Source organism: Trachinotus anak, unplaced genomic scaffold (genome assembly GCF_046630095.1).
Source record: "Trachinotus anak isolate AG129_WGS33_773 ecotype Australia unplaced genomic scaffold, CSIRO_AGI_Tana_v1 ptg000025l, whole genome shotgun sequence".
NCBI classification, from domain to species: domain Eukaryota; kingdom Metazoa; phylum Chordata; class Actinopteri; order Carangiformes; family Carangidae; genus Trachinotus; species Trachinotus anak.
In genome coordinates this window covers 3,610,019-3,625,863 of record NW_027273876.1, presented here as the reverse complement: position 1 = coordinate 3,625,863, position 15,845 = coordinate 3,610,019, and the positions used below count along the sequence as shown (strand labels likewise).

Sequence of the window (15,845 nt, the reverse complement as noted above, 5' to 3'; positions counted from 1 at the left end):
AGGCACCCAGTGAGGGAAAACAGAGCAGACCTGCAACCGACTTAGCGACCAGACACACTAAAACATCAATCATTAAAATTAGGGCTCACTAGTATTAATGATTTTTCTCATAATTCCTCTCATATCTTCCAATGTTTCTGCATCCAAAGGGTCACAGGACAAATCCGGGTGGTCTTCAGATGGTTAATATATAATCCTTTTCTGGACATTTCTCAAATCCTTGTTTTGGTTTTCCCCATTTGAGTGAATTGAGAAGTTCTGAGGGAAGATCACTCTTACATGGAGCTACTAAGGAGTCACAGACTGAGGGATCACATGGCTATGGGCCTCAAGTGTTTTTTTTTTGGTAGGGGTCAAGAGTCAGAAAGGTTGCGAACCACTGGTTTGATCTATAACAGTGTGTTGCAGCTTATCTGTTTTCTATGTAAAATCCTCATCCTCAAGTCACTAATGAAGCTGTTAAATAAATGAAGTTAAAGTAGTAAAGGAAACACTTAACCACAGCTAACTCCATCTTAGCTTCGTCCCAGGGGGATGGGAGGAGGTAAACCCTGACCACAGCCTCATCACCCAGCCGCTTGTGCTATTTCAGCCAAATAAATCTAGTGAATTAAAGACACTTATGGAGCATGTTGTAGGTGCTAAATGTGAGACAGGAGACACAACACAACAACACACTAACACTCACTCAACCAGAAAAAGCATCAGCATAAACTGTGAATAACGCAGGGCGCAAATTAGTGTGAATGTTGAGGGTGTACAGAAAACAGACTGTGCAGTAAATAAGCTGGATATAGAAACCAGGAGGGAGAGAAACAGCGTAATGAGGAGCAAAAACAATATGTTCTTTTTTTCTTGTGCAGCTCATTACACTGCTGCAACAACTGCAGATATAAATACACTTACGATTATTCCTCTGCACACACACACACACACAGACACACACTGTTCATCCAACACATGTCTTTGTTGATTGCACATTTTCCAACATGAAACATACTGCAGATGTCTGGACAGATATTACAGACAGTCTCCTTCTTTTACCGGGCCGCCTGACTTTTATTTCATGAGTGAACAGAACACTTGCCCCTTGTGCAAATTTTACACACAGGCTCTACAAGTGGAGTTTTATGGGTCATGTGTTTATCGTCAGACAAAGTTAAGACCATTTCATAGAGAGCAAGGTTTAAAAAGTAAAGAAGTAAAGGAAAAGACATCATCATATTTCCACAAGACTGTAAATCTTCATGTGTATAAATGAGTGAAGGGGCTGCGAAGAGAAAAAGACCAGCAATCTCTCCCTCACCTCACTCTTCTTTATAGAGGCTGGATATCGCCTCAGATTAAAGTCAACAACAACCGTTTGCTGCCCTCTGCTGGACAAAACCAGTTTCAGGTCCAGCTGTGGTTTAATATGTTGTATTATGTGCATCTGCTCCACATCCTTTATATTTAACCATTATAAAGTATAATATGAGCACTGAACAGTTCATCTTTAGCATTCAGCTGCAGCCACAGTGTATTGCACACACATTACTGTGCACTACATGCCTCTGATTCTAACCACATTGCACAGGATGTAATTCAGTTAATTGGACCATGAGTTCACGCTCACAAATCCACAGATACACTGGCCCCAGGCTTTGGTCTCTTAAAGCTCATACGACATGAAAAGAATATGAAATTACAGGGTTGTGCGCAGGCATCTTGAAGGGAAGGGCAATCAGGCTTAAAATCTATTAAATTAAAGAATTACATTAAAGTTCATAATTATCCTAGTTGCCTTAGCAACAGTAACATTTCGTCTTAGAGAAGGAGGCAGATTTCCATCTGCTAGATAATTACACAAACATGTACAGCTGCCTCTCTGTTCTCCTTTGAATGGTCACTATGTGAATGGATAGACTGAGAAATGTATATAAAATCATTTTATTCAGTGGATTTCAGACTTTTGTTCACTCTAATGCCTCATTGTTACTTTCACTTAATCAATGTTTAAAAAGCCTGTGGTGTCGTGTGACAGAGCGAGCACACAGCGCAGTACCTGGATCAGTTTGCAAAGCTGAAATAAAGACAGAGGATTAAATGTTTGATTTGAGCTGCAGGTTTGTTTCAGGTGGAGCTGACAGAGTGCAGAGCACCACAGGTTGCAGCTGCAGGGTTTAGGATATTAATTTAAGTTTTATTAGCATGGTGGACTGCAGCTAAGCAGCTATTGCTCTTGCATGGTAATCAGGAAGCTGTGATGACATTTGTATCAGGGTGATGTAATACTCTAAAGCATTTTTTTAATTGTAAAAACCCTGTTGCTAGCAAAAAAACAAGTGAGGAAATAAATGCTGATTTCCATGGTAAAGGTTGACTGTGGCGAAATCTAGTTTTGAAAGACGATGCTATTTTTATTAGGTGCATTTTTTGGTAGGAACTTCTGTGGAAACAGCTCTGTCAGTACTGAAAATCTGCTTCAATACAGTCATGTAATGTTAAAAAAAAGCAATTTAAACCTTTGAACTACATTCAAATAAAGGCTACAAGTCAAAACAAGTCAGACATGGTGATATACCATGCTCAGTGGAAAGAGAAAAGGATGCTTGTATTTAGATTAACAGTAATCCTTCGAATCTGTCAAACTATGTTAAGATTTAATGCTCAGCCTCCCAGACTCTCCTGAAACCTGCACACAAGAGATAAGTAAAACCACAAAAAGGCAAGAGGATGCTACAGGTTTCAAATCCTGTAACAGGCACCATCCGTTTGTGAACATATTTGTGCAGTTAGGTGAGAAGACTGCTAATGCACACAGCCTGCAAACTCAGACACCACGAAACAACAATAAAGACTTTTGAGATGATACTTGAAAAATACTGTATTTGGGGTCAAGCACGCTTGCAGAAGGTCACATTTACATTTCCTTCAAAAAGCAACTACAGTTACCACCGAGCAGAAGCCATGAGCACAGTTTCACATTTAGTCAACATTCAGTTCAACCGTCTTTCAATAACTGTTGTCTCTTAACAGTCCAGTAAAAAAAACACACACACACACACATTTAAAATGCATGGTCACATTGTGCTACAAACTCTTATAGCATGTCCTTGAATAAAGCCCTTTACGGTGGCAATGACAATATTTGAAAACATCGTGATGAAGATGGAAACGCTGCAGCAGAGCAATAGTATTTACAACTCCTCAAGTGTCTGGATCTGTGATCTTTGGTCCATGCTTCAATGCATCGGTGATTAATTCTGCCAATTCAATACATCAGTCTGCTGACAGGAAATAACTGAGTGGAATCGTTTTGGTTTCAGCAGTAATTAATATGAAACAGCATCAATTACAACAATCTAACTGGGTTAAAACTAGTCCCTTGCGTACTGGTATTGTCACTACCGCTGCTGCTGCTGCTGCTGCTGTCAATAATATTAATGTGAACATGGTTATTACTACTGCTGAGAGTGGCAGACATTAGTAAACATATTTTTTAAAAATAAGTTAGATCTCAGTTTAAAACCAGTCTTCCAGTTTGACAACAGAAACATGATTTACATTACTTTTTGCTTCTTAATTGAACATGTTAAAAAGATGCTGTACTTCTGTGATTAAGCTGTATCCTGCTTTCATCTGGTTTTCACCTCGCGTGAACAAAGATAATCTCGCATGTTCATCTGAAGACTGTACAGTTTTGGTTGATCTTTACCAAATTGAACTGTGTTTTTTCAGGAAGCAAATCCCTGTAAAGCCAGTGATTCACATGACAACATCATTAGTCATTACTTCACATTACCAACTCATTCAAGCTGAGACTTGCCATGGTGAAGTGATTCATGGACACTTCGGCCTTCCACCAACACAGACAATGAAAAAGGATCATACACATGCATTAGACTAGCAACATGTAAAACTTTAAAACACATTCTGTATGTTATCTTTTCACTAATCAAGCGAAGCAGCTTTGCAACATAACTCAGGATCCCTTTAGCACATAAGTGTCATTTCCTTGGTTGCTAAAAAAGATGCTGAAAGATTAGGATTTGGGCTTTAGACTTTACTTTGTGCACCAAAAAAAAAAAAAAAAAAAAAAAAAAAATTCGCCTGTGGCTGATCGATGTCTCTTTTAATTTATTTTCCTTGGGAGAAGCACTGACTCTTACAGCTGCACTAATTAATATTTTTCTTATTAACTGTGGATCAAATGACTGTGTAATGTGAAGGGACTTTGGTTCAATCAGAAAAAATTTAAAAAGCTGAGCTGGATCCACTGTGGATTACCTGCACAGCACCATGTAGCAAACAGACAGGGTTAGCAACTAGCTAGCGGAGGCTAAACCAGAGTGAAATGAAGAACGGACACATACAACTCCAAACAAATACTAATGTTGCTCAGCATCTTCTTTGTAAACAGGCTTTGTTTGCTAACGCAATTAATCTGGTGATGTCCGTGCTGTTTTTTCACAAACTGTTGTTGTCAAAAGCCCAAATGGCTAAAAAGGGAAATTAATGCAGCTTTAAGTTGTTTGTCGGTTTTATTCGTGGGTTTCAAGGGTTCATTCTCGAGAGATGTGTCAAATATTTTGACCCCTTCATTCGTGTAAACTGGGGTGAAGAAAACCTTAAAAACACGTGATAATTTCATGATCTACTGCAGGGATGCTGCACTGGATTGCATCAGATTGCACAAGTGTACCTAATAAACTGGTAGCTCAGTTTGTAATTTGTCTGCAGGTTTCAAAATAAGATGCAGATGTAACAGGCTTGTGTGGACGTAGTGGGTCCTGAGTACGGTTACAGCGCAGTTGTAAGCGTGTGTCCCTGTATGTAGTGTAACTAAAGTAAGGACAGAAACACGCATGTCTTCACTCAGATTGCAGAACTTTTGCTTATGTTGGACCAGTAGAGCGCTCTTGTGCATTCTTTCTGCTCACAGACCAGATGATCTTGCAGACAGGAGGCTTGCTGTGACATAAACCAGGACAAGAGGAGTCCAAATATGGAAATGGTCAGATAAAATAAGAGTTGCTTAACCTCCTAATCTTGGCCCTGAGCGGAGCAGTGAGAGCTAAATATAAAACTGTGTGGTTTCTCGTGTCTCGCCTCTGCATCAGTTCACAGGTTTCTTACCATTTCATTAAGGTACTGTAACTCTCCCCCTCATGCCCAGAAAGAGGAAGCTTAACGTGGAAGTGAAGCTGAATAAATACAGCAGTGTCCCATTAAAAAAAAAAAAAGAAACTTTGATCACTGTCTCACTGTGCCAACGGATGTAAAATGGCACATGATATTTGTGTAACTACATTCTCCTCTAGCCCTGACACCTGTCACATTAGCAAATTTTCATTTCTACAGAAATGGACATAATACTCCCCTTTACAGATGCTTTTTAAGAGTCTCTGGAAAATGTGGAACTACAGGGAGATAGGCCTCAAACAACCACAACAGTACACTTTCCCTTTGTGCTCTCTCTATTGAGTCCTGTGTCTCTTTCCTGGGGTTTGGTACCATGGCAGTGTCCCCAGTAGGCTTCATTTAGAGTGCTGCTCAGCAGAGTCGGGAGCCAAAGAGCTACGGATCCTCGCGGATCTGCAGCCAAATCAGAGGCCTGATACTCTGTGTGCTCTCAGCAGTCCGTGGGGACTTCGGGAAGGAGGTGTCCTCTTCCTCCTTGTCAGTACTTATTAATCCCAAAGATCCTAACGCCGTGGAGCTGCGGCAGCTTGGGGATGAGCACAGTGAGCAAGGAAACTGTGTTGACCACGAAATGGACCCGATCGTATTTGGTGTAGAAGCTGGTTAGGATATACCTGAATCAGGGATAAGTAAGAGAAGAAGTAGTGAGTACAGGGGTAGAAATTAGCGGCAGATTAACTCTAGATGAACAACAAGGTTTTTAGTAAAGAAGAACCTGTATAAAAAGCTAACAGCCTGTTGGCTACAGGTCAGCATCGGACGCAGAGGTGTGACATTTCTAGTGAAACACCAGAATAAAAAAGGGAAGAAGAAACTAGATTTGTTGTAAACAGGATTCTTAAATCTAACTGCACACACCAGTAAGGGTTTTCTGTGAGCTTAGAATGAGGAATTGCACATCCTGTTCTCTGCCAAACAAGTGAGGACATGTAAAAAAAAAACCAACACTCCCAAAAGATTTTGTGTAGCTTTTTTTTTCCATCTGGAGCCTCCAGACTGACCCCTTGTCTCTTCCTGCTGGCACTGGTTGTGAAACAAAATGCAGAGGAGTCCTTTGAAAGTAGTACGAAATAAGTGTACACCTGCAAAACTGCCACCATTACAATGTTCAGGCTGAGCTGGCAAATCAACCCCAGGGAACCGGAGTGCTTCCTGTAAACTGAACTGTGCTGGTTAATAAGGACAGAAAAGGGCATGAAAGCAGCAAGGGGTGCTGCTGCAAATGCTAAGCCCCTTAACAATCTGTGAGCCTGGCAAACGAGGGAGCAGCAGAGATGCTGATCAATAAACACTCTTTGTGAGTGCAAGCTCAAACATAGAGGTACAAGAGGAGCACATTTCGCAATTAAATGTACATTTTTCTTTTTCTTTTTTCTTTTTGCAGATGAACCAGAACAGGTTCACAGTCATTTCAAATCAAGGTACAACCAGGCTGAACTACAGGTACACTTGTTAAATTCACTTAAGAAAGCTTATAGATTAAGGAGCTTGGCAGGCAGACTCAGTGTTTTTGCTGTGACACAGCTGGTGCTGGTGGGTGGGAAGCCAGTGAGGGATCATGTCCTTGTCTGAGCACTGGGGAGATATTCTGGTTGGTCTGCCTACACTTCTGTCTTCTGTCTGCACATCACTAATATCAAGCTTCAGTTACCCCATAAAGGTACAACCCCGCTCTTCTAGATCACCATGCTTAATGATCAGCTGCTGCCTGCACCTGTGAAGGCTGAGGCAGGCACCGGCTCTGGAGGTGCCACTTACAGGACGATTGGTGTGATGGTGAGGAACTTGCGTGAAGCAGTAAACTGTACACCGTAGTCCATCTGCTCCCAGTGTGTGAGGAGGCGGGCCTTGCCCTGATCTGGCGTCTCAAACGGCGTCCCTTTGACCGTGTGCAGTAGGAGGTACATGCACTGCAACAGGAAAGAGACACTCAGTCAGAGACAGAAAGAAGAGCACTGGCGGAACAAATATGTAGAACATACATGACTAATTACCCAGGAAGTTAGCCACGCCCACATCCCCTGAGACTGAAAGATGGCTAAGGGCTTGGTCAACACATTCTTGCATTACAGACCCAAAAGCATCAAGTGAATGCGATCCGATAGACTGTATGATAAAACCTAGTGTACAGCCAAAACCACAACTTTAAAATACACTTCTGTAAAAGAGTCAGGTGTAGATAATACTGCACACTTCTGAGAATCTGTGGGCCAGACAGACAGTCTTAAGTAACTAAAGTTTATGATGCAAAACAGGATATTGCAACCAATTTATTAACAAAGAACATCACAAGAACTGTATGAGCAGTGAAGCAGCGAGCAGGACAGTTTCTTACTTTCTTCATAGATTAGTTTCTTATCTCAGACAGCTTTGTGAAGATATTTTCCACTCCCCAAATCCCAAACCCTTTAACTAGGCCAGCGCTGCACTGTATGTGTCCTCCACTGAGCTGACCTGTTCAATAAATGTTGCCTACGGGCATCTGCCCCAACTGACCAGATTGTGGATGAGGTTGGTGAGGGTCCAGACCACGGGCACGCTGGCGAAGGGAATGCTGAGCAGGATGACGTGCAGGAGGCCGATGCCCAGGATGTAAGACAGCCACATGCCCCTGCTGTTCATCACCCGGGTGTTGGGGTTCACCTCGCTGTGCGCCGTGCCCACATTCATGATGGCGGTGGTGCTATCTTAGAGCCAATGCCTACTGTACAATGTGCAGACACTAAGTGATCTCAGTGTGGACACGTGACAATCTGCCTCTACAGAGGGTGATCAGAAAAATGATAATGTAGAAGGTTAATAAGACTTATTAAGGATTTACTGTACAATTTTACCGTATATCTTAATTACTTAGTTAGTTGTGCAATTGTAATACTCCCTTCTATGTACAACTGGGCAATAACTCAATATTAACACTATCAGCTTTCAGTGCGTCATATCATTAATTGTTTATTGCTAATATCATTATACCAATGAACATATTTACAATGTTTCAGTGAAAATTAAGGAATGAACACTGATGCTTTGGTCAGATCATATTATTCATTGATAGACTAACCATTTACATTATCTTAATTATTTTCATTACTGATTAATCCGACAATTATTTAATCAATTTGTTAAGTCTATGAAAAGGAAAAATAAGTGCATCGCAACTTCACAGAGCTGAAGGTGATGGAGACAATTTATTACGATTTATGGAATAGGATTTTTTAAAATATATATTTATTACATTTTATCAAAATAGTTTCCAATTTTATCTCTATGGATCAACTCATTGATTAATTGACTAATCCTTTAAGCTCAATTTATTTACTTAATTTTACAGAATTTTTCTAATTTAAAAAAAATCAAACAAATACTAGTTATCATCACTATAGTGATACTGATTAACCAGGAGACAAAGTCCTGTGTGTTCAACACAATCCCTAATTAACTACCATTCAGTCATGTTGTGATGGGCCTGTTGTACAAAAAAACACAATCAACTGTTCTTTTAACTGACACCTGCCAGCCAATCAGAAACCAGTATTTTCAGCAGCAATGGTTTCTAGGAAATAACGTGTAACTAAAGCCAAATCAATAAATATTGTTTGTAAAAGTAAAGAAACATTGCGAGCAGATCAATATCGGCCTGCTCAATGGGAACTGATTGATCAGAGTAAACAATGTAGCCAGCTCGGGTCATTCCAGCACCTCGCTGTTTGTTGTCAGAGGCGAAAATGTAACTGGATACAAAACCACTCTTAACGTGGCGACACACGCAGATCCACAAGTGGACAACAAGTCTCTCCGGGGGGAAAACACACCGACATTTGACTAAATACATCATTACACTCACTGCAGAGAAAAATGGCTTCAACTCCGACCTCAGTTGGCACTAGTCCGTTATCACAGTTTTTGTCTTAGCGCTGCCTCCAGTTATATAAGCGCTGCTGTCACCGGGAGGCTGGAGGCTCCGGTGTCCCGACGAGGCCCCCGGCGCCGCCGTTCGGCTCCAGACGTGCGGCTCAGCGTCGCGGTCCGCTCGCAGACACACGACCCGCCGAGACGCCTCCGTGCTCGGCCAACAGCTGCTGACAACACGGCACAGTTCACCGTGTAACGTCATCGTTGTCCGCTTTCACGGCCCCGTTCTTCAACTCCGTTTTTTTACTCTTCGCATTCGGCTGTGATTGGCTGCTTTGAGTCATGTGACCGAGGCTGACCTACCGCCGCTCAATGCGTTGAAATAACGTGGACGACGCCGCCGCCCCCCCTTCTACGTCACGGCGTAGGAGGGATCCGAAGAAACGGGTATGATTGACACATATATGCTGAAAATAAATAAATTAATCAATTAATTAATTTATGATTAATAATTAATTAATTTGATCCCTTTTTGCAAGAGCACATGAGATAATGCTGTACACTGACGACTAAATAGATTTTTTTTAAATAATAAAAACAATTTGCTCATTTCCTTTGGCGATATCATGTTTACTATATTTCTTGTTTTTAACTTTCAAAATATTTTTTTCCATTTTGTTTCGGATGTTACACAATACTTTGAAATACTGTCTACAGCCATGTTGCACCAAATATAATGGCAATCCACCCAATAGTTGTTGAGAAATTTTAGAGCACAAATATCAACCCAGTGGCGGCTCTAGAGGAAAAGTTGTGATATCGTCAGCGTCAGTAGGATTCATCCTCTGGGGACTGTGAATGTTCATGAAAAATTTCATGGCAATCCATCCAGTAACTGCTGAAATACTTCAGTCTGGGCCACAGCCACTCCTTGAGTCACCGATGTGGCTAAAAATAAAGTAGCTCTTGCAGACATTTACAAAACAGAGGAGAACGACTCTTAAGACGAGGCTAAGTGTATTCATCTTTAAGATATAAATGAAACTTTTTTTCACTTGTGTTTAATGAAAACAGACACTGGCTCTGATGCTTCTTTGGTTAGCACTTGATACCTCCACACAAAAGGAGGCCCTTGACTCCTGATGTAGCCGAGGTGAGAGGAGACCTTGCTAGAGGCAAAGAAAACTGACGGGACTGATACTGCGGTCCCAAAATCAAAGATCAACAGTGTCATGTTCTAGATCCCAAGATAAGCCTTAATACTAATTTAGGCCCACAGTAGCCTGAGGCTTGAGGGGTCAACTGTGTTCTGCTTGCATGCGATGTTACACGACACCCACTGTTTCTAAGGGTACCCCCGTGATGAGTGGCATCAGACAGGTTTGGCCGGCTGACAGTGGACTCTCTCATATGCTCCTAGCCCTGGGTGCTGTAGCTGTCTTCGCTATGTAAACCTAGAGCTCTGTTGAAGTGCGGACGATGGATGACAGCGCTGTGAGATCATCGCTGGCACTGGAACAATGGCCAAGTACATGACACTGATAAAATACACCTTAAGATGGGGTGGGGGTGGGGGAGGGGGGCAATGATGCCTACATCAGCAAGTCATCATCTGGATATATCTGACACACAAAATAAATACACTTCAAGGGACTGTTGTGCAAATTAAGCACCCATCATTGAGCAGTATATATATGATAATTCATTATCAATAAGCTGTTAATCCATAAGTCTCTTAGTTCACAGGTTGTTGTTTTCATGTTTTCTTGTGCAGTACCCATGAGAAAGAGTGGATACATGATCTTCGCTGTGAGACAACTGCCCCACCGATGATCAAATCAAAGCTTCAAAGTCCCGCCGTCGTATCCATTTCTTCACGACCACATATTTAATAGCTGTTTAGATATGTTCCTCTGTAGGACGACATTCTCTAGGTCATCTGGCCAAGGCTTTCAGACGTACCGTGATTCTGCCAGTAGTAAAAGCTTTTAATGGTGAGGTGCATTTCATATTGAATTCTGCTCTGGCATCAGCAGCTGTCGGAGGCTGTGTCAATTCAATACATGTCATTTACAAAGTTTTTCTTGTTGTAACATTACTGTAAAATTATGTGGCGCTGTTTCCACTCTCCTCCAACTTCCCCATCACAGCAGCTAATGGCTTCCTAGTGATGGAAAGTTTGCTTAGTCTTAACATTCATTTGGCATTTAAAGATTGTTGGAAGGAAATCGTACACTTTACCCCTGTGCTAATGCAACTTTGCATACGCCTTAAAACCATAACAGCCAGCTTTAAGAGAATATTTGGAAGAAATTCAAATTCAGGGCTGTTTATTCTTTGTTGTAGCAGATATGCAATAATGCTCTAATGATGTTGTTGGCTCAGGACTGGTTTTACATCTCTTGGTGAATCAGGGATTACAGCAATGTTGAAATTCTGTCAGTATACTAATTTAATCCTGACCCCCCAGCAAATCCCATCAGTGCTTGTTCACTTCTGTCTTAATTAAACAAATCACAATTGTAATGTGTAATGTACAACATTCACTGTTTGTATAAGAATAAGAGGTTGTGCTCCTGCTGGTGGAGCAAAAGAAGGCTTGAAATATAAAGTTTTTATGGCTATTTTCTGTTTTATATCATTTTAAAATGAGCATCATTTTGAATTCTGGTAACTATTTATGGGCATCTATTACAAACACTGCCACTTTATTCACTGATAAATCAAAAATAACTGTTATATGCAGCTGTAGTTACCACATTACAGACACAATTTCCTGTTTGCACTTGACAATCAAGAGCTTCTGATTGTTGAGTACGACCAGCAGATGTCACCATCAACACACTTTGAAGTGGTCGGTGCCATCCTGCAGCGGTACTGAGCTACACCTACAGTGATGTAACTTTAACACGAGCACGGTAGTGCCGTCAAGATGAGAGGTTTAATAATGAAGCACAGCTCAGTCTTTGTTGGTTTCCACTTGTTTCCACGAATAAATCTTATTAGTCATGAAATCTTATAAGTCATGAAATGAGGAGTACAGTCTTATACATCTTATATATAAGTGCATGTTTTTACATGGATGCACACTGTGACAGCCTCCGACAAGAATAACGTTAATCCTGCAGGATTTACTTTACAAAGTCGAACAGCATTAGTCCGGTTTATTAGGAACACCTAGCTAAAGTCAGTGCGATCTCATCCAGCAGCCATGTGATAACTCCTTCTTTTCATGAAAGTTATTCTGGTCTTTTTTGAAACTGTAGCCTTGTTGCTGCTCCTGCCAGCTCTGTCATTAAACACTTTGATAACGGCCATCAATAACTGAACGTTTGATTTCATTTCATTATCCAAGAAGTGAGGTTGTAACCAGAACATATTTTTATGTATTTCTCGGTCAGTCCCAATTGTTTTTGTACTCTGTAATGTGGATAATTTTCCTCTCCGATAAACATACTGGCCAAATTTATACCTACTCTGGTAGCCCATTACATCAATGAGTAGGGTTAGTCTACAAAATGAGCGGTCTGATGGTTTACATGAACAGGGTGGCCTGGGATGGAGTCAAATTCCCAGCTTGAATTATTGTTTCAGTGCGGCCCTGGTGCTGCTGCTGCTGCTGCTGCTTCACGCTGAGAGGTAGTTTTATTTTTTTTATCCTCCTACGTTAAAATGGATCAGTCACTGTTATATATCACTTCTTATTACTCCAAACATACAGAATAATCTGCATTCAGCGTTCATTGTGTTTCTTGTCATTTCATTTATGCAATTTGCTGACAATTTATTTTAACCAGTATTTCACATTTCCAGCATTTTCCACTCTTTCCTGCCAACTGTTAGGCAACATGAAAATGCTTAGTGAACTCCTTGAGTTCTGCATTTGAATGGTGCACAGATGAACTGAGACACGGTGAAGCCAAAAGGGGGATTTGTTCAAATTGAACAAAGCTCATTTTAAAAAAAGGAAAAAAAAGAAAAATTAAAAATATTTCCAACTTGTTCTGTAAGTCTAAAGGGCAAAGCACTTGATTATTTTACATGGTCACATCTGCCAGTTGTAAATTGTTATATGTAAATACAGAAATATGCAAGGCGAGCAATTCTTCTTCATTCTTCTTCTTAAGGTCAGTGGCAGTGGGGCCTGTGCGGCCTGTGGATGAGCTGGATGTGACAGGAATGACAGTGCCGGGGCGCTTCTCTCCAATAAGAGAGGTGGACTTGTGACCCAGGCAGGCTTGGATGATAGCCTCGCTGGAAAAGGCTGATGCAGGGAGTCCATTATTGCCCCTGGAGGAAGCTGAGGATTAGAACACCAAAGAATTTCAATAAAAGAAGTGTCTGTTTGGGGGTCGGGGAGGGGCAGAAGGATGGTGGAGGTGGTGGGGTCGGAGGGGGGGGGGGTTCTCCTCATTGTCCCAACAGTGATTGAGAGCAAGAGGAGGGGAGTGGGACGGCATTGTGTTTGCAGCTCCTCTGAAGAAGGTGGTTATTAGGGGGGATGGCTAAGGAGGGGTGAGGGATAGGGAGGCTGTTGACTCTTCATCTTGTGTGAACAAAGTCTCTGGCACATAGCCCTCTTCTGTCCCTCTGTCCTGGACTCCCTTGTTTACGAGTGCCATGAATTCTGTCCCTCTCGGCGGGGACCCCCACCAACACCAACCTGCACCGCCGCACATTGTGGGGCTTAAGTGCCCTTTAATTAGGCCGCCTCAGTGTCCGGCTAAAGACCGCTGAGGGTTTAGGGTCTTCCATGTGGGACCTTGCTGAGCGACTCACACACACCAATAGGGCTCCGCTCACACAGCAGAGGGATGAAGTGTTTGCAGCTCTAATGAAAAAGGTTTATTTGGGGGAAGAGTTCTTGTCGTCTTTGTCCCCTGTCTTAAAAAAGTCCTGACAAAGGCATTGATATCATCTTTAACACTCTCCCATTTCCAGGACACATCAGCAGAACCACCAAGAGGAACACGACTTACAAAAGTCTCCAAACAAATCATGACAGTAAACATGATGTACTTCCTATACTTTATTATTGTCATTGTCTGCTATTAATTAATCAGGCAATTACTATACAGATGGAGGCAGAAGAAAATCTGTTTCACGGTCCTGAAATTCAAGTGGACGGTTTCCACTTTTCACATTATGTAGAGGAGAATGAATTCATGCAAAAATATGTAAAGGAGCGTGAATTCACATAAATTCTCCCTTCCACATACACAGCCAAACACATGCACAGCTTTGTCATTGTGATGGAGCACATTCTATTATCATAAAAGCAAAAAAAAAAAAAAAGGACAGGATCCAGGGTATAAAGGGGGAGCTGGGCTGGGCAAGAAGCATTGGGAATTTGCTGAACTGCCCCAGCAAAATGAGTAATTTCTGGATGCTCTATTGTGTGAAGAGCTTACAGGGTGAGGGCCCTGAAAGGAAGAGGCAAAGGGAGGATATAAACATGGGAGCAAGTGAAATAAAGTGAAAGATGGTAGGAATGAGAGACAGAGAAGAACGATGAAAAGAAGTTTGTGAACGGAGCAGGGTGGGATTGGGCGTGTTCAGAAACTTTTTCGCTTCAGCCCAGTGTGTGTAGATACCCTCCTAATCCTGGTTTTATTGGCTGCCTGTGTCCAGCCATGCTGGTCGGATTGAGTAGGGAGGGTAAAGAGGTGGGGGGGCCGAACACATGTCCTTCTTTGTGGTAATACGCTGATTAGGCCTGAGAAAGAGCCGGACCTGGTTACGGCCTTTCTCAGGTCACCGTAGAAACCGGCCCGGTAGGGGACCTCTGTGTGTGCCTCCCCCTCCTGTGCACCTACTGATGCAGACACGCAGACTGAGGCCTTCCTTCCCTCCAGAGATCTGTACAAAACACCACCACTCACAACAACCAACACGAGTGTTGTTGAGTCACAGCTCATTTCCAGATCAGGCTCCGATGTTCTTGACCTTAATCGCCGTTGCCTTTCCAGACAGTTTGCTCTGCACTTGTGGCCTCGACCTGGGAAACGTGGTTTCAATGTTGTTCAGATGCAGACCACAGACTGATTCCTTTGCCTGCACTCATAAATCAGACCACTGCCACATTCCCCTCCATCTATCCCTGGCCCTGCACACGTTTATCGCTCCTACAGAGCTACTGTCATCCAAATCCTCGAGCTGAGCTCGGCACATTTTTAACGATGCCGTAACACACGACAATGTTCGTGATTGAAAACAGACCTGCCTCATTGTCAGCACGGCCTTGACATATCGCATCTTGACTGGAGGCATTGAAAAGATATCTTTATTGGTAAAATGTAGAAGACTCCCCACTACGACTGGCTGGAAACTGGCTTCATACAAGTTTCACAAAGATATCTATCAATTATTGTCACATTTAAAGACTTGAAGGAAACCCACCCCCCCTCCTCTCAAACAGGGCGGTAGGTCGAGTGCTGCTCAGTCACTGCCTGTTTCCCTATCTTCTTTGTTATGGAGGAATAAAACACAGAAGGGGTGGGTGAAGGGGGCCACTCCACTACTGACCTCCAGACTCTGGTCACCGGGCCCTCTCCCTGCGGTGGGCACTCAGCCTCCTCTCTGCAGAGTGCGCGCTCCCAGCCCCTGCTGAGCGACCTTCCAGGCCCCTCCGGCCCACCGAGCTCAATCATGCCCCGGAGGTCCTCAGCAGAAAGACAGCAGCCCCCAGGCAGCAGACATCAGAGGGGAAGACGAGTGTGATACGTTGCTCGAGTGTAAACACTGTTAGAGCATTTAAAATCACTTTAGAGCAGCAGAGTGACGCATCCAGTACAAACTTTGTATCTAACAGC

At 42.4% G+C, this 15,845-nt stretch overlaps 1 protein-coding gene across 2 annotated transcripts; it reads right to left on the bottom strand.

Moving 5' to 3' along the window:
• Nucleotides 1-2,848: 2,848 nt before the first annotated feature.
• ormdl3 (ORMDL sphingolipid biosynthesis regulator 3) lies at nt 2,849-9,299 on the bottom strand. 2 transcript variants are annotated; one of them, XM_071462746.1, is made up of 4 exons: nt 9,026-9,299; nt 7,681-7,888; nt 6,943-7,094; nt 2,849-5,798 (listed from the first exon to the last, which is right to left on the bottom strand). In XM_071462746.1, exons 2-4 carry the CDS (start codon nt 7,852-7,854, stop codon nt 5,663-5,665), a joined length of 462 nt encoding a protein of 153 aa, XP_071318847.1. In that variant the 5' UTR covers nt 7,855-7,888; nt 9,026-9,299; the 3' UTR covers nt 2,849-5,662. The 2 variants fall into 2 exon arrangements, with proteins under 2 accessions (XP_071318847.1, XP_071318846.1); XM_071462745.1 differs by having other exon boundaries at nt 7,681-7,943; nt 9,026-9,277.
• Between the last annotated feature and the right edge of the window lie 6,546 nt (nt 9,300-15,845).

Coding starts and splice junctions, on each gene's coding strand:
- ormdl3 (XM_071462746.1), bottom strand. CDS start 7,854: ATGAATGTGGGCACGGCGCACAGCGAGGTGAACCCCAACACCCGGGTG. Junction 7,095..7,680: donor CCAACCTCATCCACAATCTG/GTCAGTTGGGGC, acceptor TTCCTGTTGCAG/TGCATGTACCTCCTACTGCA. Junction 5,799..6,942: donor ACCATCACACCAATCGTCCT/GTAAGTGGCACC, acceptor TCCCTGATTCAG/GTATATCCTAACCAGCTTCT.